This window comes from Coturnix japonica, chromosome 18 (assembly GCF_001577835.2).
Source record: "Coturnix japonica isolate 7356 chromosome 18, Coturnix japonica 2.1, whole genome shotgun sequence".
In the NCBI taxonomy this organism is placed as follows: domain Eukaryota; kingdom Metazoa; phylum Chordata; class Aves; order Galliformes; family Phasianidae; genus Coturnix; species Coturnix japonica.
Window position 1 is genome coordinate 3,858,029 of NC_029533.1, and position 21,316 is coordinate 3,879,344.

Sequence of the window (21,316 nt, forward strand, 5' to 3'; positions counted from 1 at the left end):
ATAGAGTGAGAGCAGAGCGCCCTCACATCACTTCCGCCGGCGTGGCGGCCATCTTGGACACGGGCAGGAAAGCTGCTGTAGGTCTGGGGCTGCGCCTGGCGTGTTTTGAAGAAGCGGGAGAAGCGGTGGGGCGCCATATTGAAGCCCGAAGAGCTCCCTCAGTGCTCACCCTCCTCCTCCTCACCAGGTACCGCGCTGTGGGGGCAAAGCGGGACGGCGGTGCCCTCACCCAAGATGGCGGCGGGGCGGGGGGCGGTCTCTTTCCGTCTCTATCCCCGTGGAGAAAATGGCGGCGGGGCTGAGCGGGACCCACAGCACCAACAGCACCGAGACCCCGGGCACTGCACCCCACAGCCGCCCCCCCCGGCCCTCCCCACACCATTAACCCCCAGCCGAGGCCTTGTAACGCCGTGTGGTGCCGGTACCCCCACACAGCGCTGTGGGGCGGTGGGAGGGTTTCTCCCCTCCTCCTTCCCACCCCTGAGGGGGCGGCGATAGAAAAGAAGAAAAAAAAAAGGATGCCACGGAAGCCGCTGTTGCTTTATAAATCTGTTTTTCCTCCTTTCCGAGCTCGCAAAGTGCTGCATGACGGGGTGGCGATGAACGCGGCCAGAAGCGGCTATCGGGTTTTCTCGGCTAATTCCACAGCAGCCTGCACCGAGCTGGCCAAGCGCATCACTGAGTAAGTCAGCCCGGAGCCGGCAAACAACAGCCACAGTCCGTGCTGAGCAGCTCCATACACCGGGTGCTTCCATTTGGAGCCGTGATGGTGCTCACCCGGCTCTGGAATGGGTGTTTGTGTGGGAAGGGAGGAGGTGAAGGTGTTGGTGTTGTGCTGGGAGCTGCTTTGCTCAGCTGTGTGGTGTTATCACCGTCCCTTTAGGTGATGGAGAGCTGTGGGGATGCGGCATTGAGGGAGCTGGGTTAGTGGGTACAGGTTAAGGTTTGGTCTGAGGGGTCTAATCCAGCCTTCGTGATTCTGTGCTCAAGGCTTTGTAATGGGACCAGGACTCGTGGCTGTGTGCTTTCTCAATAGAGCAACACACAGCCCCATCTTGCAGTGGGTTTGTTGCTCTATGGGCATTCTAGCCCATGGTATGCTGACAAAGAAGAGTTGAGGGGTAGAAGTGTGTCCCTTGCTTTCACCTTGGCTCGGTATGAATAGACATGCTGGGTCCTGCTCAATACATAACAACACTCCACAGTGCAGCGCTTGGAGCTGAATTCCCACTCACTCTTTTGGGTTGGGTTGCTTTGGTTCAGACTGGGGTGACCAACTAGTGGGCACTCTGTGCTGCAGGGGGCTCTTGTAGGCAGCAGGGATGTGTTGTTTTTTGTAGGCTGCTGTTCTAAAGCTGCATGTTCTGCTTTTGATCAGATACAGTTTATAAGAAGCTGCTCCCAACATTAAGAGACCTTCATGCTTGTTAGCCCACCGTGGAGGATAGCATCCTTACCTCTGCCCATACATCTGTCTGCTTCCTGCTGCAAGGCAGTGCTTAAACTGGAGGTAGTGCTGAATACAGATGTGCTGCTGCATTAAACTGCAAGAACACCTTGCTACTTCTCCAGCCAGCTTAATAAACAGTGCATTCAGTCCTTAGCACAGGTAATCTGCATGGAGCTGACTGTGCAGGGATCACTGGTGTTGATGGGACCGGTGTTGTTTAATAGTGACAGGCTCCTATATGTGAGGTGGGGAGGTAAATCCTTGTGCTGGACATGGTGTTATTGGTTCACAGGTGGGTTGTTTTTGTGCTGTATTGGTCAGTTCCGTATCACTTTCCCTTCATTGTTAAAACTCTGAAAATAAACTCTGTATTTTAAAGAAAGAAAACATTTTAGCTGCAACAGGTGGGACAAGGGAAGGCCTGTCCTGTTGCATCAACATGGGATATAACTGAAGCCCCCTGGGGTTAGGGGATGAGCTCCAAGTTCTCAGGACTGAAAGAGCGAAGAGGCAATCTTTATTCTCAGCTCTCTGTCTCAAAAATAACTCGCTTTTCTTCTAAAGATGTAATGTGAAAAGACACAGAGCAGGCTACTGCATTGAAGTGTCTGGAATTTCTTCCTGCCATAGGGAAGCACAGGCCCTGCCATGTGTGCTGGGGGTTGGAATCCCCTGCAGGTCTTTCAGTGATGCTCTGAGACTGAACAGCAGCAGAATGCAGAGTGACCTCCTGGCTGTGCTTCATGATGTAAACTTATAGAGGCAGGATGGGCTGCTTGCCTTGGCTCTAGCAGTGGTGAGGGTGCTGGATGCTTCAGCAGCGGTGTGAGCATGTGAATGTATTGCACAGCTACTGCTTTAAGTAGGACTTAAAGCCATACTGTCTGTAAAACAAGGGCAGTGATCACTCAGAGGTCACCTGCAAGAGGGGTTTTGTTGGAGACAGATGTAAAACCTTTGGATAATGTGGGTTTGTCCACAATTAAGTCTCCCAGAAACTCAATGGTATTTCTCAGCCTCTCGTGCTGTAGTTTCACATTGACTTCCCTTAAGAGCTCAGGAGCTGTTTCAACACGTTGATAATGCATCCCTTGTTTTTTCAGGTTGCAAAAGATGTGCGACTGCTGGCTTTGGCTTCCCACTGAGTCCCTTCCCAGCGTGTACTTTGCTGGGGGGTCAGTTGCACCTTTTAATAGAGTTGGAGCAGTCCTGTAAGGGTGAGTCTGTCCTCTAATATTGTGCGTTCTTTTAAAAGTCAGCTTGTTTATTCTTAAATGGCCTTCAGCGTAAATAGCAAAAGAACTTTAAAATAACACACAATATTAGGAGTTGGGCTGGTTGAGGGCTAAAAGGTTGATTCAGCTTTCCTTTTGAGCTTCCATTTCTGGTAGTTTAGCTTCTGCCAGGAGGGAGGAGCTGGTGCTGACTCATGGGAGCCAAATGCTTTGTGAGAATTCTAATAGCTTCTTAGAGTCAGGATGAGTGAAACATAAACAAACCCTATGTTTTCTCCAATCTTGTAAATGGATGGGGACTCTTTGTTTAATCCTTTCCCTGAAGGAAGGAAAACTCTTGCTGTAATTAGGATGCTTGGCATCTGATTGCAAGCTGCGTCTGCTAGGAAGAAAGGTAATTTAATTTCTGTGAGTAGTTCTTATCTCTGATGGACCTTGTGTGCTGCTGGGGAGGGAGAGGGAGGGCTTACAAGCATGGAGTCTATAAGAGATGAATTTAGATCTCCCTCTAGCTGCAGTGCTTGGCACACAGGGTATAACTACTGCATTCCCCTTACTGCTTGTGTTGGGTTGAAGAGGATCTGAAGATTGAAGCTTGCTGATGTGTCCACATTGCTCCTACAGGCCTGTGTTGTGTAGGACATGGTATCATACACTCCTTGCAGGCACTGAATATTCTACACGTGCATTTCCTTGCAGCACAGAACATGCTGGTGGTCTAAAGGTGAAAGCAATACTATAAACCTAAGCAATGCAGATTAATGAGGAAAAGATGGAGTCCTTTATTCTGATTTTTGGTCACAGAGCTCTGTATGCAACAGTGAAACCAGTGCAGCGCTTTCTGAGGCAGAGCTGAAGGCAGATCCTGCTTCTGGAAGAGATGGTGTGTTAGGAGGGTTTGCAGTAACCTTTTTTGGCTGAAGGAAGGAGTGTTTTTGTGTTTAAGTGATATCATCCTGTTCTCCTCTGTTTCCAGACTCTGCTATTACTGCTTGGGAAGAGCTTGTTGTGATGCAGCATCAGGAGAGGAGCTGGCACCAGGTCCTTGCTGTCTTGGACACAGAAGCTCTCACTGAGGCAGGAAGCTGGTAGATATGGGAGGGTAACACTGCACCAAAGATGTTTGGGCTGAGTGTAACAATCAGACAGTGTGGTTGGAGGGAGTTAGAGGTGGGACACAGTGCTGGAGTATAGGGGCATTGTTGAGCATGGAGTTGGGCTTTGAGGTTATCTGTGTGACTTAAGCATTAACACAGCTGGGCATCTGTGTGATAACTCTTTGTGCTGACTGGTGCCAGGTATAGGGGCTGCATAGAAACACACAGTAAGAGCAGGGCAGAGTCTGTGCTGTGTGTGCACGGCTTTGGCAGTGGCTGGAACAAACGATGCACGTGCTGTGTAATAGTGGCAGATGGATGGCATAGGCTGTTCCAGAATCCACTTGTGCTGTGTGGATGGAGAGAGGTAAGGGGCTGAAATGATTATAATGGATTCAGAGCAGATTGCTGCACATACAGAACACTGCTTCGTTTTCTTCTCTAGTCCTTGAAGGAAGAGGTTAGGAAAGGCACCCCAGAGCTGCTGCTGTGTTAGCTGCACGAGTTGACTGTGATCCTTAAGGATCTGCTTCAGTTTTGAAACAAAACATTGAGCTTCTGGGGTGTTCACATCTAAACTGCACTGAACACAGCTCTTACAGTCACCCTCGTATCCACAGCTTAATATCTCCTTGGCACCTGCTGAGACTTGAGAAAGTTAGATCATAGCAATTACAGATCAATATACATTTCAATATACATAAAGGCATAAAAAGAGACTTTTTCTCTTGCATTCCAGCAGGTCCCAGAGGAACTGAGTCAGTGGCAGAGCTGGTCCAAGGACTGCAGGGCAGCAGGGAGTGAGGCCTTTAAGGAGTTGTGAGTGCTTGCACAGTGAAACCTTGTATGGAAACAGCATTAAAATCCTGAAGAGATGGAGCAGCCTGGAGCAGCAGTATCTCTTCACAGGGCTCGGTGGGCTGTCCACAGCTGTTGGAGCACATTCCACCTCTGAAGACTGATGTTTTTAAAAGCAAAGCCAACACCAAACCAAGTTCCTATCTCTGGGGTGGAGAAGGGAGCTGGGAGTGCCCTGAACTGTGGTAGTGGCTTTCCCTAGGGAAGATCTGCCTGTGTCTGTGGTCATCTCCATCTGGTGGTTTGGACAGCCCTTGTCCTTGAGCACTTGTGAACCTCTGCAAGGAGACAATTTAGAGGGCAAGGAGTTGGGAATGAATGTGGATAAAGGGAGAGATGGGAAATGGAAGCTGTCCTTTGGTCTCTAACACACAGTAAGAGGCTGTTTGCTGGTGCAGGGTGTGCTCTGCCCTTGGCTTTTGTGTCAATCTTCCTTTTGACGCAAGCTCCGTGCAATTTGCTGCTTTACAGCAGGAGCTGAAGGAACAACCCTCCACTTTTAATAACCTGGACTAAGTCTAGGTTTTATCAGGCTCCTCCTCAGGCTGAAGTCTCTGATTGTGCAAAGCCTTCTGCATCAGATAGAGTGAAAGGTGCGCCGCTGAGTAAACACACCTCAGCTTGGAGCACTTTGGAGCTGCCCGTTGGTCCTTCTGCTGTGTCTGCAGCTCAGATCATCGCAGAACACTGCAGGCAGGGTTGATGTATGACTTGATGGACAGTTTTCTCATATCCTTCCTATTGCTGCCTCTTGTTTATTTGCAGTCAATGGTTGGGGCAGGCGTTTTATTTATTGTCTGGCCAGAGCAATCTACTACTTCTTGTGCCAGTTGGCGGCTGCTTACTGTCTCTTCTGCTGTTATCTGCATCCAGCTTTGATAAGCTGAGCTGTTTTGTGTCCCTCTTTCCATCAGGAAGCAAACTTGCCATTCCTATTTCTTGCTCCAGCAGCGCAGATACTGCACTGCTGTTGTGCTGAATTGAGGAGCACTGGGCTCTCTTTTCTTCTCCAGCACAGTTGGGATCTTTCTAGCTTACATCCTCATTGAGTGTCACAAACACTGACTGTGCCACCATTGAGGGGTGTTTTGCAGAGGTATTTCCAGCTGGATGCTTCCTGAAGCTTTCCCTCCTGTCATGAGCTGCAGGGCTGACCAAGGGCATCTGCACGTTCTGCTTAATGGAGGATTTTTCCAGCAGTGCAGCATACAATGAAGTCAGGGCACATGTGCCTCCAAAGAGCTTGTGAGACGTGCTGTGTGGTCACGGAGGAACGGGTGAATCATTCAGTGTTTATCCACACATTGATTTGTTCTGTGTGTGTGATTGTCCAGCTTGTTTCCACTCGGATGCTTTAGCAGTGATTGAGCTGCACATTAATGTTAGCAAATGTGTTGCAGTTATCAGGACTGCAGGATCCCAAGGGGCAGCAGGGACTGTCTGGCAGATCTATGTGCAAACCTCACCTTTGATGTACACAGAGTTGGTCCTGGAGATCTTGAATCTTGGCTTTATGTTGCTGCTGTTTTCCACAGCATGGGACCAGTAAGAGAAGCTGCATTAGAGGTCTGTGTGGATTTCTTGCTTTGGATTGCACAGCACCTGCATGTGCTGCAGTGGATCCCAAGGCTGGGCTGAGTCTGCAGGTAACCACCCACATACACAATTTACTCACCAGCCTCAGTCCTGACAAGACGTGCTGCCAAACATGTGCACCGAGTGCTTTGTAACCAGTGCAGCAAGCACGTTGTGTTGGAGTTGTCACTGCTGTCCTGGTCTCATTGCTTTCTAGGACAGCTTCTAGCTGATGTTTCCAGCCTGGTGGCTCACAGCTGAATCCAGAAGCCACTGGTTGGCCAGCAGCATGCTGGTGTTGAACACACCTGTCTCTAAATAGGTATTAATGCATTACTTGTCAGCAGGGTTAAATACAAAGTGTTGCCTTAGGATATAGTTGGCACTATGGAGTGTTTTAAAAATGCTCTTTAAAATGAGTCATTATTATAAAACAAATGCATTTAAACAAAGTAAAAGAGGGCTGCTCCTGCTGCTCAGGTGAAACCGGAGCCAGACCAATGCATTGACCAAGGGGTCAATGACTGATGAGGATGGAAAGCAGGCAACAGCCCTGCAGTCACACAGGATGGGCAGCTGAGCCTGTGAGTGTGTGCCCATGTGAATGGGGATGCTGTGTTGCTCTGCTCCTTGGCTGCTGCATTTGGGTCTTCATTAGGCAGTGCTTTGCTTTATCAGCGTGCACACAGGTGGGCTCATGTGCTCTGCACAGTGATCTGCTCAGTGCTTCCAGTTTGAATTTCCTTTTCCTCTCTCTCCAGGCGTCTCGGTGCTGAGTTGGGCAAGTCTGTGGTGTACCAGGAAACCAATGGAGGTAAGAGAACTCTAGTATTTGCAAGCCTGTTTTGGGCTCATTTTAGCCATGTGGATAGATAGCTCTGTTGGCTAAACCTGCCTGGTAAGTGCAGTGATTCATCTCTGATGTTACTCCTGATCCTGGCAGTGTTAAACTTCTGCATTTAACCTTAGGTGAACCAACTAAGTGTGTTCCTTGATTTCCCATATGACCTTGTTTCCTGACTGTCAGCTGTCTCATCTGACATAGATTCCTCCATCAGCTGATAGTAGCTGCAAAATACGTGCTGTGGTGCTTAGGAAACCATCTTCCAAGTTGAAATAATGACCTTCTTTCTGAGTGTCTGCCTTGCAAAATTTCAGTCATTCACTTCTCCCAGTCCTCCCCTTACTTCAGGCAGGTTATGGGCACCTGTTTCTCTTTCAAGAGTATGGGTATGTGGCTCTGCTGGTGGCTGTTTTCATCTCTAAGTTTAGCAGGTGCCCATTTTCAGATATCCTTGCTGGGCTGAAGCACGAGGATGCTGTCTGCCAGGACAGGCAGGCTGTGTGTAAACCTCTGTAGCTGTGTGCAGCTATGATGAGATTGCTGTGTTCGTGCTACGGAGAGTTTCCTGCCCTCTGGGGTTAGTTTTAAATTGGGCTCCTTGCTTCGAGGCCTGAAGTCATTCCTCATCACTGCACAACAGATCATTCTCCTTTCATCAGCATCCCTTAAGGCTGCTGCAGATGTCTGGGCGATTAGACTATGAATTCTATGTCTTGGTCGATCTCTCCTTTGACTTATCCCTGCCCTGTGTATGTATGTGGGGGAAAGGAGCAGTTCCTGCTGTCTTCACTGATTTGTGGGCCAAGTTGTCTTTTCACTGGAAATCTGACATTTGGGACTAAAACTGTGTTTTTCATCCTATCCAGAAACAAGAGTTGAAATAAAAGAATCTGTCCGGGGCCAGGATATCTTCATTATACAGACCATCCCCAGGTAAGGGTTGGTGTGACTTAAGTTCATGACAGTGATGTGGTTTTGATTTCTGGTTCAGCCAGTGCTTGCCAGCCATTAGCTGGCATGTTAATGTCTCTATCCAGTATTGGTGTTGCTTTGACTTAATTTAAGACACAACACAGTGTTAAGCTGTTAAAAACCCCAGAGGGTCACTTACACCATGGTGAGAGCTGAGAAGCTTCCCATCAAATAGCGTGTTTGTCACCTGAGGCAAGAACAAGTATGATGGATGGGTCTAAATGAAACATCCCTGGTCTGTGTGGTGCTCTCCTTGTAGGATCAGTTCCTTGGTGATTTTTGACTGGTATTTTCACTTCAGGATGTATAATTTCCTCTGCCTCGGTTACCCAGCAGCAGAGCCAGCAGTGATGGCTCTTGTTACAAGCTGGGTCGCTCTTCCCCTTTCACTATAGTGGTGTAAAACTCAGATGGAAACTCTCAGCTTCCCTGGTCTACCATTGTAGTTCTTAACGATGATATGCTGTTTTCAGAGATGAGGCATTGATAGCAGGCAAGAACAGAAGCATTCATGCAGTGATAGCTTTCTCCAAGTTACCAAATTCTGCTCAGATTTTGGAGATGACGAGGTATGATAAGAACCAGAGTTCAAGCAGGTGGCAGAATAACCTGGAAACCAATATTTTCCCAGCTTGCCTAAGAAGGTACAAATCCACTGGGAATTCAAGTTCATTTCCTCTTTGTAATGCTTGGCCTGTTGTTAAAGGAAACAGTAGGACTACAAGGTCAGCTTGCTCTCTCCTGGAGTGCCTCTTGAAGGCTGATATGTTTTCCTAGAGCTCCTCTCTCTTGAGAGGTGTATTGAGTGTTTCCTCCCCCAGGGAGCAGCTAAATCTCCATGAGATGAGAACCCGCTGATGCAGGATTGTGTTTCAGGTGAATGGTGCCATTCTGTCCTCCCTGGGGAGAGAGTTCTCTGAAATAACTTGTAACTGAGAGCTTTGTAAACATGAGACAGGTAAGGTAAGAGAGACAACTCAGACTAACAATGATTTTTGGGAGGGGAAAAACCTCTTTTGCCCTCAAATTGACAATTCCTTTGTTTTAATGTAAGCTGAACTGAGTGTTTCCAGGTCAGAGAATGGGTCCTTGTAGCAGAAATGCTCAGCTCCTCCAGATGACGAGCCACTGTTGTATAGACAAGTCATCTGTTATTCTTCAGCTGCAGCTGTGCTTTGCTGCATTGCTTGAGAGGACAGGTTCAAGGACATCTCCATTTTGCAGAGGGTTTGGGGGAGCTTTTAAATGGAGTAAAATCAGCAGTTTTGGATAACCTGAAAGTAGGGCTTCCACACTTATTAGCGGTTTGAAAAGCAAGCAAAACAGTAGGAATTAATAGGAAGGGAATAGAGAGGGGAAACAGCGTTGTTATGCTGCAGTGTGAGTCCACAGCCTGCATTTGAAGTGCACAAAGGGAACAGAAAGACCCAAATATTTGATATGAGCTCCCCGTCCAAAACGAATATTGCAGAAGTAAAGCAGTTACAGTGACAGGTATCATCTGAAGCTGTTAGTGTGTGGGTTTGCATTTGTATGAGGAAAAAATAAACACCTTAGTGCTGTTTAGGCAAAAATAAATAGCTTAGTACTGAGCAAGGGGGGGGTGGGAAATCTGTTAGAGGTATTTGGATTTGAGTGGCTTGGAACAGGTTGTAGAGGCACTGAGAACAAGGTGTCAGGTTCAGAACACACCAAAAGGGGGTGATACTTTCCATTATGAATCGTTCAGACTCAGAATCTCCTTACTGCATAGAGCTGCCTGGACCAAGAGTGTGTCATATCGGAAAGCTGCTAGACAGATTGGTGGTGGTAGGGATGGGGAATACACTATGGACTATTAGGGACACAAAGAGCATCGACATTCCTCCTCCAGCACTCCCTGCTCTGGCACGTGGGATTATTGCTACCAGCATCCCACAGCAGATCCAGGGCTGCTGGTACCTCATGAAATGAAGGTGGCCTCTTACAGAAGCGGTTCTGTCTGTTTTCTGATCCTTCTGTTTCCTTTTAAAGTAACTTGAGAAGTGATCATAAAAAGTATTGGATTTCAGGAGTGACCTTCAAACAGTCTTAAAGTTGGTCACTTAGTTTTTATACTCTACCGATAGCAGAATCTTTTTTCTCCTTTCCCAACCACGCTGGCACGACTGAAACAGCAAAGGGAAGAAGTGGTTCTTTGTTAGCTTGCTGTCCTACATGGTGGGGGTTATGTTTTATGTAATTCTTGGCTGGATGCTTCGGGGCCAACAGAGCTTTCTTGTGTGTGAGCAGCATTGTACATGAGGGCTGCCAGAGCCAGCAGGAGAATAAAGAGGCACAGAGCATGCACAAATGAGGGGATGCAAATGGAGGTTAATTCCCAAAGGAATGGGGAGCAGAGGAGAAATGGAAGGAGTTATAGATTTGTGATGTGTCGCACACGAAGAGGAGGAAGTGTCTGAGCTCTTGGGGTAGCCAAGATCAGGAGGATAACAATCTTCAAGCAACATGTGGGTGACCTCCAGAAAGCTCTGCAGGGCTTGAGGATGCTCTGTGCTGCTCGTTGCTCTGCTGCATGGCCAAGTCAGCTTCTGCTTCCTTACCTTGCAGCTCTGCAGCACTGCCCTCCTGCCCTGGAGATGTAGTGTGTTGTTTGGGGCAGCTGGAAAACACGAGCAAGGGTGGATTCTTCAGTTTCCAAATGGTCTGGAGTTGCTCTATGATAATGCAGGCAACACGTGGAGTTTGGGCTTCTCTTGGTGTTGGTTATAAGGAATTAAAAGTGCTTGGCCAGTTTTTTTTCCCTTTTCCAAAATGAATTCAGATGCAGATGAATGCACTCTTACCACACCTGTCACCATGGGGAAGCTGACTGAAGATAGATTTTTGTGTGTGTTTCTTCTTGTGGTCTTTCCATATCAAGGTGGTTGGGGTTTATAGTGCTGCTGTTAATTCAATCACAAGATGAGTTAGTGGGGGAAGAAAACGAATGCCTTTGTTGTTGTTGTGATGATGGAGGAATCATCATACACCTCATCTCAGGAGACAAGAAAACCATATTCTGTCCCACAGCTTTTGTGCTGGAGTCGAACTCTGTGCATACAGCAGCTGATTGCAGTGTGCTGTGGCACAACAGAAGGAGCTGCAGGATTACAATGTGGGCCTGGCATAAAGTAGAACACAATTTATATGTGAAAGCTTGGTGAGGTGAGAGGGGTGTGGGTGTACTATGGAAGGGAATTGCATTGGGGGGGAAAAAAACCCTAATATTTGGGGTGATTTTGAAACCTCATAGGGATGTGAATACTGCTGTGATGGAGCTGCTGATAATGGCTTATGCACTGAAGACTTCCTGTGCCAGGAACATCATTGGGGTCATCCCTTACTTCCCCTACAGCAAACAGAGCAAAATGAGGAAGAGAGGCTCCATAGTCTGCAAGCTGCTGGCTTCCATGCTTGCTAAGGCAGGTGAGTGCTGTGGGCATCCAAGAGGTTCATGTCCTTGTCCCATCAGGTGTGCAGATTTGCTTTGAGCTGCTTCCTGGGAGATAGTTTTCTCCAGTTTATTCTTATTTCTTGAACTCGTGGCTGGGGAAGTGGCCTAGAAGTGTCACATTGAAAGTCACTGTCTCATGCTGTGACTCCTGTTGCATTCCTACAGCTCTAATCACATCTTAGAAACTTTTTACATCACCTTCTTAAGCTTATTTTAACACATGGCCCACTAGGCTGACTAATAGTGGAAGCAGTCTGCAAAGTGGAGATGTTCAGGGAACTCCAGCCACAAGGGTGTTGTCTCAATGAATTATCTTTTGTTTTTGTTCTTTTCTTAGGTTTAACACACATTATCACTATGGATCTTCATCAAAAGGAAATCCAAGGCTTCTTCAGCTTCCCTGTAGACAACCTGAGAGCATCCCCTTTCTTGATTCAGTACATACAGGAAGAAGTGAGGTTACTCTAGTTCTGTATATATCCACTTGTCTTAAAGCAGTTGCGGGGTTGAGGTGGTGCTTCTGCAGAGGTTGTGTTGTCAGGCTAGATCAACTGTCCTGTTCATCTTTTTTTATTGTAATTATTTTTTCCTAATGAATACCTCTTGCATGTTTCTCAAGGAAGTGGGAGAATGTTAACTTAGGTTGTTTGATTGTACTTAAAGAGAAACTGAGTTCTTGACCATAAGCAGAAGAGGATCTTGAGCCCTCAACCGAGGTTCATTGCTCTCTATGGAGGTAGTGCCATCTGAGAGATGCTATTTGTGCTCCTGCCTCTAATCACCTCTTAAACTGTCTGTTAAACTGTCTTTCCTTGCCCTTTGTTCTGCCGTGGATGTCTGACTGATCTGAATTATTGATAGACTTTATCTTGGGCTGCTCTCAGGAATGCTGAGCATCGGGGGCCTGAGGGTGGAGGCTGCATCTTCCAAATGCAAAGCTTATGATTTATGGTGGTGTGGTGAGAGCAGTGCTTCTCCATGTGGGGGAGCCCTGGCTTTGGGCCTGCAGTGGGCCCATGTCTGGTGCAATTCACTGTTTAATCCACCCCGTTGCTCATTCTGAGCACAAGGCTAACACCTGCTCTGTGCAAGCTGAAGCCTTTGGTCCCAGAGCCTGTTGCTAAATCTTCCTTTCCTGTGCTATACCCTGCATCTCAGGCAGCTGCAGTTAGCATTGATGCCTGCAATATACCCATAGCTTGTGGGTGCCAGTAGTGAAAGGAAGCACTTAACTGCAGTCCTGTGCAAAGCAGGACCTGTGAAAAGGTTACATCATGTGTGGTCTTGCCAGTGTTAAACCTCTTTGTATTGTGTTTTGCATAGAATATGCAATGCAGGTGTTGAAAAGGAGTGCAATTGCTTTGCAATTCTTCTTACCACAGAGTGAAGATTTGGGGGTGGGGGAAACTGTTCTTCAGCTGCCTGTCAAATCACTTATGAGTTCTCAAGAAGATCTTTACTTAAATAGGTGTTTGTTTGTTTTTTATCACATCCAGATTCCAGATTATAGAAACGCAGTTATTGTGGCCAAGTCTCCTGATGCAGCTAAAAGGTAAATGGATTCTTTACTTGCTGGTTAAAAGTAGCTCAGAAAAAAATCTGGGCTGATGTCCTATAGGGGGAGAATATGGGAGGGTGTGCAAATAGATCTTCAAACTGATCCAAAAGGCTTTTGTGTCTGCAAACCTCAGTGCAGCCTTTGTTTACCTGGTTGGGTCTGGGAGAGCCCTGCTTCACTAGGATGAGAAGCTGCAGCAGCCCAGCATCTTCCTGACACACTGTGCTTGTCCCACAGGGCTCAGTCTTATGCTGAGAGGCTGAGGCTGGGGCTGGCAGTGATCCACGGCGAGGCTCAGTGCACAGAGCAGGACATGGATGATGGACGTCACTCCCCTCCTATGGTCAAAAATGCAACTGTGCATCCTGGTCTGGAGCTGCCATGTAAGACTGAGCTTCTCTGCTTACCCTTGAGGAGGGAGGGGGGGAAAAGAGACTCTTAGATATAACCAATGTAAGGACAGCTGGAAGAGTAGAATTTTTTCATGGAAAGATTAGTGTTAGCAAATTATTGGAGGAACTACAGGGAGAAGTCCTTGTTCAACTCCTCCTGGCCTTGCAGAACACCAGGATTGCTCCTGTTAGCTGTGTCAGACTAACAAACATCTGCTGGAAGTCTGCAGAATAATGAAGATCTCATTAAAATCAGGAAAGAAGTCCAAAAGTGGAGTTAAGAAGGAAACAGACATTGAGACAGGCTGCTGTCCCCAACTTGGAGGGATGGGTTGGCCTTTGCTTTCCCCTCTTGTTCCAGCCATCGTTACTACTGGAAGCTTTCCTCATCTTGAGAGCCATGTAGTCACCTTGCAGTGTCTGCTTTGGCATAGCTTTGATGCTTGTGTGGGTAGTGTGAGTAGGTTCTCAGAGAGCACTGTTGAACTGGTTCCTGTGCTCTTGCTATCGATTGATAAGCTGCTGACTTGAGAGCACAGTGCAAAGAAAACAGCAGGAAATGTATTCTGGGAATAGTAGTCCTATTAGCATTGCTTGTATTCTTGCAACAGCAGCAGTCAAACAATAATAGTACAGTCAAAGTCCAGCTCCTGTCTGGAAGGGTTTTAGTTTTCTAGGTAAATGATGATAGGAAATGATGGGGGCAGTGAATGTGGCTGGGAACTGACTGTGGGAGGTGCAGCATGCTGCTGTGTGTGAACCAGAGCTATCCAGCAGGCAGCCCAGGTTGATTATACTAGTTGTGGCTAGGGCTACTGATAAGCAGCTCCTCTTGTCTTTTGAAGTCTGGGGAGAGAACATCCAACCAGTCTGAGGACAAGTCAGGGAGGAGGAATGCGAGTAAGACTGCAGGCATTTTACATTAGCCCAATGCTGCTTGCCATCATGAAATCAGTTAAACAAAGCTTATGTAGCTGGTGAAACTCCTCCTGGGCCTTGGGGGACAGGTGGGGTTTGGCAGTGAAGTTTGGAATTTCATCTTGCTTGTCTCCTTTCTGATAGGAGATTTCTTCATGCACTTGCAGCAAAGCAGGAGTTTGCATGGTTGCTCTTGGCCTCTTGCTTCCCGTCCTACTCTGAAGGGGATTCCATCCTCCAGGGTGTCACATCTGTCTGCTGGCAGGGAATTGATGCAGCTGTGTCACTTCAAGGAATCTCAGCTGTGGAAGCTGCTGCTGCTGGACAACCCCATGAGTGTTAGCTCACACAGAAACTTGCCTTTGTCCAACTCAGTTATGATTTCAGTAGGAGAATGTTTTCAGTCCTCAGCTACCCAAACAAACTAATTTACTGTGTACCAGCACTGTTCACCTCCTACAGAAGCTCTGCACTTGACTCATGACCTTACATTCCTTCATGCCCAGCCAATCAAGCTGTAGCTCGGTAGCTGTCTATCATGGGGGTGGGAGGGTTATGGTACAAGCTTGTCCAAAACACTCCAAAGAAAGCTGTTTTTCTCTCCTGTTTTCTAATCTTAGTAGATGCCTGGTTTTGAGTGTGTGTGCTGGGCTCTGTTACTGGACGATGCTGAGGCAGTACCAGTCTGAGGGCAGTCTGTAAGCTGCTGCTGAATCCTACCTGTCTTGCATCCTCTGCTCTCTATGTGGCAGGGTTAAGGATGGCAGTGCTGTGAGTCTGGTACACCTCCCTTCCTGTCTGATTCAATTGTTAGAATGGTGTCTTCCCACCTCAAGTGGCACATTAAACAAAACCCTTGATCAGCTCTTCCTGCCTTATACCATCACCAGCAATCTCAGTGTCACGAGGTTTGAAGGCAGAGTGGAGTGAAACATGGCTTGGCTACGTGTGTGTTTGTGGAACTGGCCAGAAAAACCTCTGGCTGCCAAACCAGTCAGTCTGCAGGTCTGCCCTGCTCAGGTATCACAAGCACTTGGGAAGTGATAGTGCTCCTGGGGGCTTGCTGAGACTGAGGGCCCCACTGTGGGCTGCATGTATGTTGGTGTAGAGCATCCTCTCTCTCTTGTCTCCACAGTTTGGTGCTCCAGGGGCACTGTCACAGCCAGAAATGAGGTAGAACCCAAGGCTGGGAGCAGTCCCAGAGCCCTACAGCAATTATGCTTTCTGCAATTCCTTGTGGGCTTTCTAGTGAATTGGCCAGGCTCCTGCAGTTGGCACGCACCTCTCCTCTCTGTCCTAATAGCAATCACATGCCTTTAATTAATAATTATTATGCAGCATCGTGGCTTATTTGTTGTCCTGAGAGCGTGACCTGATGCGATGCTCTGATCAGGTGGCATGTGGAGCTATTGCAGGAGTGCCAGAGGTGTTTCCAGATGAGCTTCCTCAAGTGCTGTGCTGAAGTGGCAGCAAGAGCTCCAAGTGTTTGTCACTCAAACAGCAGAAATCATTGCCTTTGAGGTAGGATACCACTCCGAGGTTGTTCTCTTTGGTTGTGCACTCAAAGCTTACAGCTGGCTTGGGGCTGTGCTGCAACAAACACTGCATCCTCACCTTAAAGGAAAGGTGCAGAGCACCACCTGTTCATTTGTTGCTGTAGGATTAAAATTTGGTACTTTCTACATAGAGGCAATGGTCAACTTCAAACCCAGAGCCCAGCAAGCTGCTGTGGAAGAAGACAGTTGGGTGGGAGTACTGGGGTGACCCTGGGTCTGTCTCTGTATGTAACAGCTTTAGAGGAACCTTTAGTTCACAGGTTTTTAATGCACTGTTATTTTACCCAGTAATTTTTGCTTGAAGACACGTGATGATAACGTTCAGCTCCAAACAGCATTTCTTTTAGCATTCCTTAACCCATTTTTGACTGCTTAATGGGTTTAAGCACCTGGGAATGCTGCTGCTTCGTGCCATGATCATCTCCCCTCCAGCATGTGGTGCTTGGTGCGTATCACTCACAGCAGGATGATGGTGCAGGTTAGGCTGATGAGCTTAACCCCCCAGTACCCCCGTGTTCTTTAAATCCTCGTGCTGTAAAAATGATGGTTGTTTTCTCTTGTATTCCTATCAATACAGCAAGCAACTGTTCAGACTTTCCAGGAAAAAACAGCAGCACTTTTGACCTAAACTCTCAATAGTTGAAGGGTTTTGTGTTTGGGTTCTTTGTTAATTGGAACCATTTTTCAAGCAAGTTGACCACGATAACCCTTGCATTCGCTCTCATCACGTTGCAGCGATCAAAGTTCTCTTGCAATTTGATGTGGTTGGTTGTGGGTGGATCTTGGCTTGCAATTTTTTTCTTTTCTTTGCAGAGAAAATTGAACAAGGAAAAGGGAGAACATCTCTTTAGGATCCGGGTAGGTCGCCATGTTGCCTACCATACTTTAAAAATAAAGCAAACTTTGAAATACAAGCCTTTAAAAGCAGACGAAAGATGTGAAGCACTGCTAATGTTGCTAGCTGCTTGGTTGGCCTTTGAGCATAGCAAGGAATGCATTTGCTCCCTTGGTGGAATGGGAGGGCGCAGGTTTGCTCAACCTTCATGTGACTGTCAGTAAAACAGCGCTGAATTTCAGTTCCCTGTATCCATTAACTGTGGTTGAGAGTTTTCCCTATACCGGCTCTTATAAGCAAAGCTGGTGCTCCTCTGGGTGCACACACAGGCTGGAATGGCAGCCAGATGTAAATCCTCTTGGTTTTTGTTCATAGCTCCCACCAGGAGTTTTGTTAATAACTAATCTGAGCAGGTAGGTAGTGCCTGTAATTGAAATTTATGGTCTGCTTATCTCTTCTGAAGCTTAATCCTAGTTTATTACAAGTTCTCCTCCTCCTCCTTCTCATAAGAATATTTTTCCCTTCAGGATTTAGACATGACTTTGCATTTGATAAGAGACTCCAAAATAACAATGCAGAGACTGAGGAATGTGCGCTGCATAGAGCAGTTAACCCTTAAGCCATAGGGTGGCTGGGGTGTTGTTTTGATTCACACTGCTTTGCAAGGACTAACATCCCTCTGGACAAAGCAGAGTGACTGGGCACCTCTTATGCAGTTCTGATAGGGAAACCAGCGAGCAGAGTTTGTGTATATGAAGCAGCAGCACTGCACTGCACGTGAGTCTTTGGAGCTGTGGTCCTCATAACTGCTTTCATCACATCCCTCAGTGTGACTCACCCTGCTGTGCATGGACTGTGAGTGTTCCCAGGCACTGATGAGCTGTGGGAAGAGTTACTGGATCAGCCTGCTGTGCAGGACGGGCAGTTTCATGTAGGTCTCTTCTGACCCAGGAGGGCTGAAATCAGTGCTCAGACAAGGCTTTGTGGTGGGCAGCAGTGTGAGTTATTGCATGGAAGCAGGTTGTCTTATGATAGATAGCAGAATGGTTTTCCTAGGTCTTAATACTCTGGATTCAAGAAGCTGTTGTGACCAGAGTATTTGCAGACCCAAAGTTTACAAAGAGGAGCATCCTTGATGGGACACTTTGCTGCATTCCTTGGAGGTAATGTGAAAAGTGCAGGCCTATGTGTGTTACAAAACGTGAGGTGTTCTTTACTGCAGTGGTTGGATCAGCCCAGATCATCGCCTGATGAAACTCATACCCACCACTGTGTCCTTTCCACACTGTGAGTTTTCCTGCAGTGTTTACTGCATACACAAGCACCCTCTGGCAAGTGAGAGGCATTGGAGTATTGATAGCACATCCCCATCCAGTACTGGAGCTGATTGCTGGCTGGCAGGGGTCTAAAGGCTGTATCACATCTGAACAGTGCTTCCTAGTTTCTGTCTCCTTCCTTTATTTCCCCATGCTGCTGCTGAAGGTTTTTCAGGATGAAGGTTAAAGGCTGATCCAGGTGTAGTTTTTGCATGAGCTTTGTGCAGAAAATAGAGACAGGAAAGTGTGAAACCTTATTTCCTGATACATCTCTTCACCATGTGTCAGCATAGCTCATCAACGTCTATTTCTGCTTCCATTTAACTGGTTGCACTGCGATTGTAGAACTGAGTTGGAACTGAATGTTATCTGCTCTTTCTGTGAACCTGCTTTAAAACATGCAGCAGATTCTGCTGCTGTTAGATGTCTGGAGCTGCTTCTGTCACAGAGATCAGTAGTCGGTCCCTGCAGAAACCACAAGTTTCATCTTCAAGCAGCAGTGCTATTTGTTTAAAGAACAATGCAATGGTTAAAGCAGTGGTTACCCCCTTTGGTGGGTATCAGGATGATGTAAAGCACGTGTCTGTGCACCACCGTAAGACTCTGCTAAGTGGGACTGTTGCAGTTTGACTCAGGGCTGACTGATTTCTTTTGTTTCTTTCTTCTTTAGTGATGATGGCCAAGGAGAAGCCACCAATAACTGTGGTTGGAGACGTCGGAGGAAGAATTGCCATCATTGTGGTACGAGCATGATGGAGAGGAGGGGGTGGGGGTGCTTGGGGGTGGTTTCCTTTCAGTGTGTTTCCTTGAGCTGAGCTGTCCCTGAGGGTAGGAGGGGCTGCTGGTGCGTGGTGGGAACATGATTGTTGCCACTTCTTTCTCTGGTTCTGCTGGTGACTTTGGTTTCTTTCTTCATTCTTAACTTCCTATTGAGGAACCATTCGTAGCACAGCCTTGGAGACCCCAAATCATCTTGTCCCATTGAATCTGCAAGTCTCAGCATCTGCAGATCTTCAGCAAATCTAGGATACGTGAAGAGGTCTCCTAAAGGATTTAAATCAAACAAAACACCTTGCTGAGCTTCTCATACACCCCATGCCTTGCTGCTGTGTGACAATTATCCTGCAGCTACTATTGCAAGGCAAAAATAACCCTGCTCAGGACAAGCTCTGTTCTGCATGTGTGTGCTGGGACTGCATTGTTTCCACAACACAATATTGGTGTTGTACGAAAGGAGCTGTAAATGTGGTCCATGGTATTCACAGACCTGGGTTTTGCAGCTGAAATAGCCTGAGGATTATGATTTTCCTTTGTTCATGGCCAAAGCCACATTGCCTTGCAGATCCATTCCTGCACTGCAGGCATGATGAGCTTCAGGGTTTGATGCTGTTTCTGTTTCTTCTCAGGATGACATCATTGATGACGTGGAAAGCTTTGTAGCTGCTGCAGAGATCCTGAAAGAGCGTGGGGCCTACAAGATCTTTGTGATGGCCACTCATGGGCTCCTGTCTGCAGATGCACCCCGTCTCATAGAGGAGTCCTCCATTGATGAGGTGGGCATCAATTGGAACTGCAGAGGAAGGCTTGGCTTTGGTGTCTGGATTGATTTAAGGCACTAAGAAATAGAAACTGAGGTTCTACCTCTGCTGCTTACCTGATACCTGTGAAGTGATCACATGGGGTGCTTTCATTTCTGGTTCTTCATAGAGAACTGCGTGATGGATAAATGTTCAGGTCAGGTTTGTGTGTCTATGTATGTATGTGGGTGAGTCATCCCTGCCTGGGCATTTCCCTCATCACAGCTGGCTGCATGTGGCTGCTTTCTCACAGTGCAGCCCTTCTGCCTTTCCTATTTCCCCAACTGATGATGGGTCAGTGGGTGCCTTGTGGGGGGGGAAAAACACTTTGGACCTGGACCTCAGTGACAAAATACATCAGGTCCTGTGCTCTAAATGGGTTCGTCCACCTGTGTGGTGGTAGCTGTCATAGAGTGCTGATCATGGTGGTCCCCTGAGCAGATGATCTGTCACTTGGGGGGCACCATTTAATTGAATCTCCTTGCTAAGTACAAGGATTCCTCGGGCTGTGAAGCTGCAGGTGTGTGCTGCTCCTGGAGCTCAGTGAGAACAAATGCATTGGCAGCACAGCTGATGGTTTTCTTTCTGTCACTCTGTAGGTGGTGGTAACCAACACAGTTCCTCATGAGGTACAGAAGCTGCAGTGCCCCAAGATAAAGACTGTGGATATCAGCTTGATTCTCTCTGAAGCCATCAGACGGATCCACAATGGGGAGTCCATGGCTTATCTCTTCCGTAACATCACTGTTGATGATTAGACCTGCCCCTATCCTGGCTTCCACAGGAGAAGGAAATATGCATGAAAAGGCAATACCATAAATTATAGGTGTAACACAACTGTTTATTCTTGTAGGAGGGGTGGGAGTTCTCAGGGCATTCAACCATGAGATCCAATAGAAAAAGAACAACCTGAGCAGCACTTTACAGTTGAACAGAAAGAAGAGGCCACTGGCAAAGGGGAGGAGGGTTCACAACATGGAGACAGAGAGATGCAGAAATGAGGAAGGTTTGGATTCTTAAGCTCCTTTCATTATCATTATTTTTAGTGTTATCTCTTGCTCTGAAGGGTTGGGGGGGGGGAGAAGTGAAAGAAAGAATGGCTGTCAGCTGCTGAGAAAGGAACAGAGAACACTCGCTGTGTGTGGACTGCAAGAGGAAGCAACCTTTGGGTTTCTGTTTCTGATTGTGGCTTGTCTGAGAGCGAGCACAGAAATGAAGTGAGCTGAGCTGCCCTGCTTGCTGCTGGCTGAGCACCCTCTGCTCTATTGCATGGCATAACAAATGGCTTTCATTGGATCCAAGTTAGCGGAACAGCCACAAAGGGCAGCTCAGGGCACTGGGAACAAACTGACTCCCCCTGTACCTCCCAGCAGGGTGAGGGGAGCTGCTGGGCCATTGCATTTAGTGAGCCTGGGCTCATCGTTGTGCTTCATTGAGGCTCTGGGTCAGCACTTGAACACTTGTCTGCACTGTAAAACCAGGTTGTGATTCCTGGAGCTACTGAATGGGGGCAGAACCTTCCTGGGGGTTGGAGTTGGAGCATCAGCCTCCAGCACAGCTGGGCTTTATGAACCGATAATCTTAATGAAGCAAATAAACGTGCTCTAGTGAAACCTGTGCTACCATCTTGGTGGGGTGATGGACAAGCAGGGTCCTGG

The 21,316-nt window shown here is 47.4% G+C and overlaps 1 protein-coding gene across 9 annotated transcripts; it reads left to right on the forward strand.

Annotated features, from left to right (window-relative positions):
- The first annotated feature begins 56 nt into the window (after window positions 1-56).
- On the forward strand, window positions 57-21,271 carry PRPSAP1 (phosphoribosyl pyrophosphate synthetase associated protein 1). Of its 9 annotated transcripts, none has more exons than XM_015879790.2 (12): window positions 570-682; window positions 2,554-2,667; window positions 3,662-3,773; window positions 6,977-7,029; window positions 7,926-7,992; window positions 11,306-11,478; window positions 11,844-11,959; window positions 13,003-13,058; window positions 13,302-13,447; window positions 18,752-18,822; window positions 19,488-19,634; window positions 20,258-21,271. In XM_015879790.2, the coding sequence occupies exons 3-12, from the start codon at window positions 3,697-3,699 to the stop codon at window positions 20,414-20,416; spliced, it is 1,065 nt and encodes a 354-aa protein (XP_015735276.1). In that variant the 5' UTR covers window positions 570-682; window positions 2,554-2,667; window positions 3,662-3,696; the 3' UTR covers window positions 20,417-21,271. The 9 variants fall into 9 exon arrangements, with proteins under 9 accessions (XP_015735275.1, XP_015735274.1, XP_015735278.1 ...); XM_015879793.2 differs by lacking the exon at window positions 3,662-3,773 and adding an exon at window positions 8,908-8,994; XM_015879796.2 differs by lacking the exon at window positions 3,662-3,773 and adding an exon at window positions 8,908-8,989.
- Window positions 21,272-21,316: the final 45 nt, after the last annotated feature.

Bases quoted from the DNA above. Each gene is read 5' to 3' on its own strand.
- PRPSAP1 (XM_015879788.2), top strand. From the start codon at position 519: ATGCCACGGAAGCCGCTGTTGCTTTATAAATCTGTTTTTCCTCCTTTC. The intron at 11,960-13,002 runs GTGAGGTTACTC...TATCACATCCAG, and splicing joins TTCAGTACATACAGGAAGAA to ATTCCAGATTATAGAAACGC. The intron at 18,823-19,487 runs GTACGAGCATGA...GTTTCTTCTCAG, and splicing joins GAAGAATTGCCATCATTGTG to GATGACATCATTGATGACGT.